The 8,742-nt window shown below is 46.6% G+C and overlaps 1 protein-coding gene across 5 annotated transcripts in view; it reads left to right on the top strand.

Moving 5' to 3' along the window:
* Positions 1-3,005, top strand: part of Cdh5 (cadherin 5) — a 36,080-nt gene extending 33,075 nt beyond the window's left edge. For all 5 annotated transcript variants that reach the window (XM_076839539.2, XM_076839540.2, XM_076839541.2 and 2 more), the window contains one exon: positions 909-3,005. In XM_076839539.2, coding sequence (XP_076695654.1) covers positions 909-1,426 — 518 coding nt within the window. In that variant the 3' untranslated portion in view covers positions 1,427-3,005. The remainder of the gene's footprint in view (positions 1-908) is intronic.
* Positions 3,006-8,742: the final 5,737 nt, after the last annotated feature.

The raw sequence follows: 8,742 nt of genomic DNA on the forward strand, positions 1-8,742 counted from the left end.
AAAATTATCATTTCCATTTTACAGACAAGAAAACTGAGACTCCGGGAGATGTCTCCCAGGGCATCCAACTTCCCTTATGTATAGAAGAGCTTGTGAAGTAACTCAAGGGGAGCAGGACAGAGCCCAGGGTGATGACCTGAGCCTAATTTTAGGAACTCTCTGTATTACATGGTCCACCCCCTTCTCAGGGATCTTAGACACTGATAAGGTCACACCCCTCAGAGTTTCCACCAGGGTGGACATCCACAGGACTTTAGGTGAGTCGCTTAGCCTCCATGAGATCAGTTTTCTTGACTATAAAATAGAAATAGCTATAAAATAGAAAAACTATAAAATAGAAATAGTGAGATCCTATGAGAACGTGCCCAATATAGTCCCAAGCATGTATACAGTAGGTGCTCCATAGAGTGGTGGCTGCTGTGCAATGAGTATCACGTCCGCCAGCACCACCATTATCCATTATCATCATCATCACAGGCTCAACAAAATAATGACTCAGAATTCAAAATTCCAACCCCTTTCCCCACTCCTGTCCCAACCTCCTGGCCTTTTGGAGATGACATGGAAATATTTGCCACCCAGGTATGAAGAAATAGGAAATGAGGATGCAGGTAAAAAAGGACGGAGACAAGCAGAAAAGAATGAACAGGCTTCCTACTCTGCTCGCACCACACCACCCACCACCCTGTCAAGAGCATGGGGGAGGACGATGACTATCCCATGGGGTGGGGCGGACCCCCCTGGTGCCTGGACCCATCCAAACCTACATTGGCCCAGCCCTGGAGGTATCCCTGGGAGTCTGGGCTGGCCTTGGAATCTGCAGCGAGGCAGGGAGGAGCAGGTGAGTGAGGTGGGGACACCGGGCGCGGGATCTGGTCTGACGGCCCTTCGCTCTTGCTGGCTGGCAGTGATCACCCTGCTCATCTTCCTGCGGAGGCGGCTCCGGAAGCAGGCCCGCGCTCACGGTAAGAGCGTGCCAGAGATCCACGAGCAGCTGGTCACTTACGACGAAGAGGGTGGCGGCGAGATGGACACCACCAGCTATGACGTGTCAGTGCTGAACTCGGTGCGCCACGGCGGGACCAAGCCCCCACGGCCCGCGCTGGACGCCCAGCCCGCCGTCTACACCCAGGTGCAGAAGCCACCGCGGCTGGCTCCCGGGGGACACGGCGGGCCTGGGGAGATGGCCACCATGATCGAGGTGAAGAAGGACGAGGCGGACCAGGATGGCGGCGGGCCCCCCTACGACACGCTGCACATCTATGGCTATGAGGGCTCCGAGTCCATCGCCGAGTCGCTCAGCTCCCTGGGCACTGATTCCTCTGACTCAGATATTGATTACGACTTCCTCAATGACTGGGGTCCCAGGTTCAAGATGCTGGCGGAGCTGTACGGCTCCGACCCCCGGGAGGAGCTGGTGTATTAGAGGTTATAGCCCTCTGGTCCTGGGGACCCGAACCCACTGCAGCCCAGGCCATTCAGACACCAGGCACCAAGCCTTCCAAGGGTGGCACTGACTTTCCAGTCCAGCACCCTCTCTGGTGGGCACCAAAGACCTCACCATCCCCAGGGTAGCAAACTCCAGGTCTCTGAAATATCTAGGAGCATATTTCAGTGATGGCTACCCCCAAATGCTGGGAAAGTCAGTGTTCTGGGCTTGGCCCCCAGACCACATATCTAACCCAAAGACTTATTCTGGCTCTTCAAAGCTGCCAAGCAAAGCATATCATGCTCAATAGCTGGGAGGTCTTCCCCAGAGGTCCCTGAGGAAGTGGGCTGGTGAGATCCTGGTGAATGTCTGCCTGGCGACAGGGCTGGATGGCATGACCTGTGGGATAAGACTCTCTGCAGCCCTGTTCCAAAGGAGACTAAGCCTGTCCATCATGCCTGCCCTCACAGCCTGCCTGCTGTGCCCCACCATTCCCCAGCCCCTCCCCAGGCCTGACAAGAGGAAAGAAGAGGCCACCTGGCAGCTCCTGACCTTGGGTTGAGGTGACCTCACTGGCCTGCCACTCCAGTAACTGTGCTGTACAGAGCATTGACCCGGTCAGCCAAATTCAGGGAAGTGGCTTGTTGAACCTGAAGCAACTGTGAATTCATCCTGGAGAGACAGTGAAGACTAAGATTGACAGATCATAGGGTGAGGGCCACCTCCATTTACCTACCATCTCCGGAGGGCATCTGGTGTAGGTGACACCCCAACTTGACACTCATCCACACCCACCCAGGCTTGCCTGTGAGGGGGCAGATGTTTCTGGAGCCTACGAGCTCTCCCTGTCACTGCCTCAACAGGTCACTCGAGTTCCCCCTTTATTTTCTCCATCTACTTATCTCTTGATTTCGAGGCAACCAAGACGTGGGGCCCTCAACAAGTCTGGCCAATGTCCAAACCCAAATGTGAGTGCATGACAGAGCCGTGCCGTTTGCCTTTACGCTTCGTGGTTGCCACATCTCAGGGAACTGACCCCCAGGCACACCCTGCGGAAGGCGAGGCCCCTGCCCTGCCCGAGCTTGGCAGCACCTGAGCATTGCCCACTTTAAGCTGCGTGTGGAACTTTTCACTGCAAACATGCCTTGTGGAAGTGGCGTTCAGATGAGGAGAGGGACAAGGGAGGACACAAGCTCTCCAGCTCACCCTTCATCACAGATCAAGCCGCCTTCCCTTGTAAGTCCCCTCACTGCCAGGCACTGTAGGTAACACTGACGTCTTTTTAAACCAATGATTAATTTTTCATGATTATTTTACTAATAATACTTACAAGTTCGTAGCCCTCACAAACATATAGAATAGGGTTTTTGCATAATAAGCAGGTCGCTATTTAGGTTAACAATTTTAATTCAGGATTTTTAGTTGAATAAACAATTCTTGTAACCTTCTATCTTCTGTAATTGTAGTAATTGCTCTACAGATAATGACTATATATTGGCCACACTGGTGAATGAAACGTACTGTATTTTTTTTATACCTAAATAAAGAAAAATCTTGAATTTCTTCTATTTCTAAAGCTGGGAGAGCTCATGTGAAACAAATACACATGTGTGCACACACGTATATGAACACTTGCACACATACATATACACGGGTACACATACAATTGCCACCGCCATCATCAAAGGAACCTAGTGGGTTTGCAAAATGGATTGCACAGAAAATAACAAGGGACACTGAGTCCAGCCTCCTCTGCCCACCACCCTCCCCTACCCCCTATGCACACCCCAGCCCTCCTGCTCACAGTCTACACTGAAGGCAAGGCCTCGGGTACCCGGGGCTGCAAAACCACTTGCAATTGGCAAATAGGGCAGGGCCTTTCCTTAGCACACACACAGTCTTACACATATATGGACTTCTAGAGTCCTAAGAATATGCCAAAGTTTTCAAAACCCTCCATGGACAGCTCATTCCTCAACTTTTCCTTTTAAATTTTTTGGTCAGCTCCTTGTTCGCCCAGCTGCTATCCCTGACTGACACAGCCATCTTGTTAAGCAGTCAGTACTGATTGTTTTCAACAAATGCCCAAAGAGAAAAGGCTGTTTGCATCAAATGAACTTCAAATCAGAAGCGCCCAGGCCCTAAGTCACCTCCGAATGAGACAGTGCCTGTCATTTCCAACCCTCCCGTGGGGCCTGGCTCTGAGTTCTTGGCCACTCCATCCGTCTCCTCTGTTTGGCTCCTGTTTCGCCAGAGGCAGGAGGAGAGATCCTCATGGAGGCTGAGGGCCCACCCTGAGTCTGGAGGCTTTAGCCAGCACCATGGCAGAGCCCAAACCCAGTGCTCTCTAGGATCTTCAGCACATGCATGCTCAAACCATGCCGGGGTTCCCAGGCTGATCACAATGGACAAAGAGGAATGGCAGCTAGAATCCTTCCCCTCCCCAGGCCAAATCTATAAGGCAGACAGTACTTTTTCTATTTCACAGATGACCAAAATGAGACCCAGAGATGGGTGTGATGTGGCCAGACCCACCCAGTAAGTTAGAGTCGAGTTGGGGCTGGATCTGGCCTCCTGGCTTCCCCAGACCTGGGAGCTGGAGGCTGGACCAGTATTCACCCTCCGCACACGGCGCACTTATCATGGGGAAATGACCACTAGGGGGCGAGCTGTGTCCACAAATGCTCAACCCTGAACCACATCACCAACCCTCCCCTTCCGCTCCAGAGTCACCTCCTACTCCTCCCGCAGCTGCGTTATGCCGTTAGGGTTATGCCGGGACATCTTGACAGACTGCAGGCTCTAGGGGTCCTGGACATTGACAGACAACTCGGATCAGAGAGGTGGCCGCGGAGTCCAACCGCCCAACCCGCCTAGGCTCCGGTTCTGCTCCTCCTTGGTGCCAGGTTCTAACTGGGGAGAGACAGGCAGGACCTAGTCACCCATCCCTCTCCAGAGGATGGGGTACTGAGGTCTCCTGCAGCTAACACGGAGAATTTCAAGTCACAGGAGTAACGGGCCCAGGACGCTGGGACCTTGGGCTTGTGATAGTCCCAGCCCACCCCCATCAGCCCACCCCCATCAGCCCTCCCCGCCCCAGGGGCCCCTGCCTCGGGGTCCACATCCAACTCTGCTGTTCTGCCCCTCTGGGGTGTCCCAAGCCGGTCCTGGAGGGTCGACTCTGGGCTAGAAACAGCTGAAGTCCCTACCTGTCTCAGTTCTAGGAACCTCCCAGATCAAGAATCCTTATGTTAAATCCCACTGTCCTAGAGGTGACCCATTGAATTTCTGATCCTCACAACCCAATTCCAGGCTGCCCAGCAATCCCCCTTCTAAGGATTAGCCTCAGAGGCTAGCACGGATGTATCTGCCTCTATGCTAAGTTCAGTATTACTCACAAAGCAAAAAACTGGAAACAATGTTAATGTCCCACAATAAAAGATTAGTTAGGTAAATTATGGCAAAGTCATAAAACAGTGCTGGGCAGCCATTAAACATCATGTGACATGATCACCTTGAACTGAATTCAAGGTAAAGCAAAAAAAAAAAAAAAAAAAAAAAGTGAAGCAAAACCTAATACATTATTTACAGTCAGATCCCAACAATTTTCTTTTTCTAGTAGATATGTACCTCTAGGATATGGAATTGTGAATAATTTTTCTTTTCCTTCTTATTTGCATTTCCAAGTTTTCTATAATCCGCATGTAATTTTATGATCAGAGAAGTTATTTTAACATCATGTTACGGTTTGTATGTGAGGTGTCCCCCAAGAGCTCATGTGTGAAACAATGTAAGAAGGAGAAATGATTGGGTCATGGGAGCATTAACCTAATCAGTGAATTAATCACCTGAAGGGATTAACTGGATGGTGGGGTGTGGTACTGAAGGCAGGTAGGGTGTGGCTGAAGGAGGAGGGTCATTATGGGTGTGCCTTTTAAATATGTATTTTGTATCTGATATGTGAAGTCCCCCACCCCTACCCCCTCTCTCCTAATCTCATGTGAGCTGCTTCCCTCCACCGCACTCTTCTACCAGGAACTTCTGCCTCACCTTGAGCCCCAAGAAATGGAGCTGGATGGCTATGGACTGAGACCTCTGAAACCATGAGTCCCCAAATAAATTTTTGCTCCTTAAAGTTATCAGGTTTTAGTCACAGTAGTGAAAAAGCTGACTAAAACACATTCATTTTAAGTATGCTTGCAAGTGAAAAACAGTGAATTGATAAGCAAAGTTTGTCCCTAGTTTACATTTTTAATATTGAAAGTTTTGTCATAAAATGTTTTGAGTTCACTAATAATGTAACAAAGCCTTTATTAAGTTAACTAAATTGTTTATGAAGTTGTTACTTTGGAAAAACAACAGAAAAACTGTTGTTGGAGAGAATTTAGAACTTAGAGAACTTAGTCTGTAGGATCAAAATCTCTTGGCCTTCGGATTTTAGGGGGTTGGTTGGTTGGTTTTTGAGACAAGACCTAGTTAAGTTGCTGAGTAAGCCCTCGAACTCACAATCCTCCTGCCTCAGCTTCCCAAGTCACTAGGATTTCAGGCAAGCGCCACAGTGCCCAGTCCCCTTTAGAGTTCTTTAACCTCAAAATTTCCACTCATTTTTCTGGATCTATGGGATCAGGGAAAGCTGGTTTCCAGGCAGATGACCCCCACAGATTCTGCAATGCATAGAAATTCCTAATGTTCCTCTGTCTCAAGGCCATAAGAGAAACAGCTAGGACCAATTTCTTTCAGCTCATCAGAGGTCATTTGGGATGTCTGGAAAATTTGGGAATCCACCAACACTCAGAGACTTGCAGGACTTTGCAGTGTGCTTTTATAGCTTAGAGTATAGGATGTGCAGTTTACTTATGATGTTCCTGAGCGATGGTTGCTGGGAGGATGTTCAATGATGTTACACGGGAGCTGTGCTGAGCAAGGGGGCAGGAACTGAATCTACCAAGCAAACCAAACTCTACTTCTGAACTCAAAGAACCAGAGAACACTTTTCCTGGCTGAGTAGAGAGAGAGCTATAGGCACAGGGCAGTGAGCAGGAACTAGTAGAGCCCTGCCTGGAGTACCACATGATGCAGCCAACATTTTGCAGAGCACAGGGAAGCTGGCAAAGTGATCTGGTGCACTTGCTGACCAACACCCATAACTTGGTGACAACAGTGCTGAAGGGAAACATCAGCATGCATCAGGCAGGACTTGAGCAAGGAAAAGCCATCTATAGCAGAACACTGCAGACACCATTCTCTGGGCCTTACTGGGATAGTTCTGTAAGGTGGCAAACCCAGCCTGGCTTACACAGGACTTTCCTGGGTTTAGCTAAAATCCTGAGTGCTGGAAAATCTCTCAGTCCCAGGCCAGGTTATGGGGCAGTTGTGAGCCAGAGCTCTAGAAGCTGGTAACCCTACAGGAGTCAGAACCTGCCACTTACAGAGTCACATTTCTTAACTTCTCTGAGCCCTGGTTTCCTTACCCTTAAATAAAACAAGGTAATACAATGCCCACTCTCAGAGGTTTTGTGAAATTTAAAGGAAATAAATCTTGAAAAAGAGAAGAGATATCAAATATGGAACATAGCAATCATTCAGTGTTAACAGGAAAGAAAGGGAGGGAGAGAAGGATGAAATGAAAATAAAAATTATGGAAAATTTTTTCATATTTTATTTAAGAGAATTTAGGCTTTAACTACAACCATTTCTAACTAAAGTTAGAAAATGATATTTTCCCAGCAAAAAATACAGAGGAAAATGTATATATGTAGCTTCCTTATATTATATCTTTGATTTACACAGAGCAATTCTGTACAAATATTTCAGGCTCATTAGTTTTCCCAAAGATATCTCATAATCCTTTGATGATCAAAGTTTTCTCCCTTAAAGTCACTTTTTGTCATCTTCTTTGTCGAATTTCTCTTTGTTGTTAATTCGCCCAACTCATCTGGACTTTCCTTTATCACCGGCTGTGTGGATTACAGTAATTCTCCAAAAACACTCTCATCAACCCCATGAAATCGGTTGTCCTTTGCAAGAGTTATAATTTCCCTTTGCAGTGAGCATTCTACAGTAAGAAAAGACTCACCAAGGAAGACATATTTTTGGTGACAAGTCAGGAGATGAAGTGTTAAGACTAGAGAGGTGCAAGTTCATGAGGTGATATTTCTGAGTTTTATAAACTAAGAAAATATGTGCAGGATCTGTATGTGAAAAGCACAAAATACCGTTGAAAATGTTGGAGAAGACATACATCAATAGAGATATACCATGTTCATGATTGAAGACTCAAAAATTATTAAAATGTAAATTCTGTCCAAGTTGATCTATAGACTCAACATGAACATTGATTGTGATTGCGTTGAGTCTAACAGGCCTTTTATAGAAAGAAAGATAGACAGACAGAAAAGTTGATTCTAACATCCATCCATATGGAAATCCAAAGAACCTAAAACAGCCAAACAACCTTAAAAGAAGAGGAGGAGGAGGGGGGTGGGGAAGGATTCAAACCATCTGGTTCCAAGATTTTATAAAAAGCTATGGCCATTAAGCCAGCATAGTATTGGCAGAGTGTGTGTGTGTGTGTGTGTGTGTGTGTGTGTAGATAATTCTCATGTATACCTATCTATGTATCTACATGGAACATAACAGAGAGTTCAGAATTAGATCCACACATATGTGATCAACTGGATTTTGACAAATTAATTGTAAAAGAGTCATAGACCTAAATGTAAAGCATATAAACCTTAAAATGGCTAGAAGGAAACAGGCAAGGTCTTCATGACCTGAGGTGAGGCAGAAATGGTAAATGGGATTTCATTAAAACTAAAAATATTTACTCTATGAAAGACACTATTAAGAGAATCAAAAGATAAGCTACCATGGGTCACATACTGACAAAGTACATCCAGAATATATAAAGGATTCTCCAAGAATTCTCCAAATAAGAAAATGAGCAATCCAATTTTAAAATGGGCAAAAGATATAAAGAGACACTTCACCCAAAAATATATATGGATGGTAAATAAGCACAGGAGAAGATGCTCAGCATCATTAGTCATTGAGGAATGTACATTAAATCCACAATGAAGGCTAAGGTTGTGGCTCAGTGGTTGAGCGCTTGCCTAGCAGGTGGGAGGCACTGGGTTCAATTCTCAACACCACATAAAAATAAATAAAATAAAATCCATTGACAACTTAAAAATATTTTTCAAAAAAAACCACAATAAGCTACTAGTACATACCTGTTAGAATGGGGGAAAATACTGGTAAGTGTTGCTGAGGATACAGAGCAACTAGAACTCTCATGTGTTGTTGAGGAATAC

Source organism: Callospermophilus lateralis, chromosome 18 (assembly GCF_048772815.1).
Source record: "Callospermophilus lateralis isolate mCalLat2 chromosome 18, mCalLat2.hap1, whole genome shotgun sequence".
Classification (NCBI taxonomy): Eukaryota; Metazoa; Chordata; class Mammalia; order Rodentia; family Sciuridae; genus Callospermophilus; species Callospermophilus lateralis.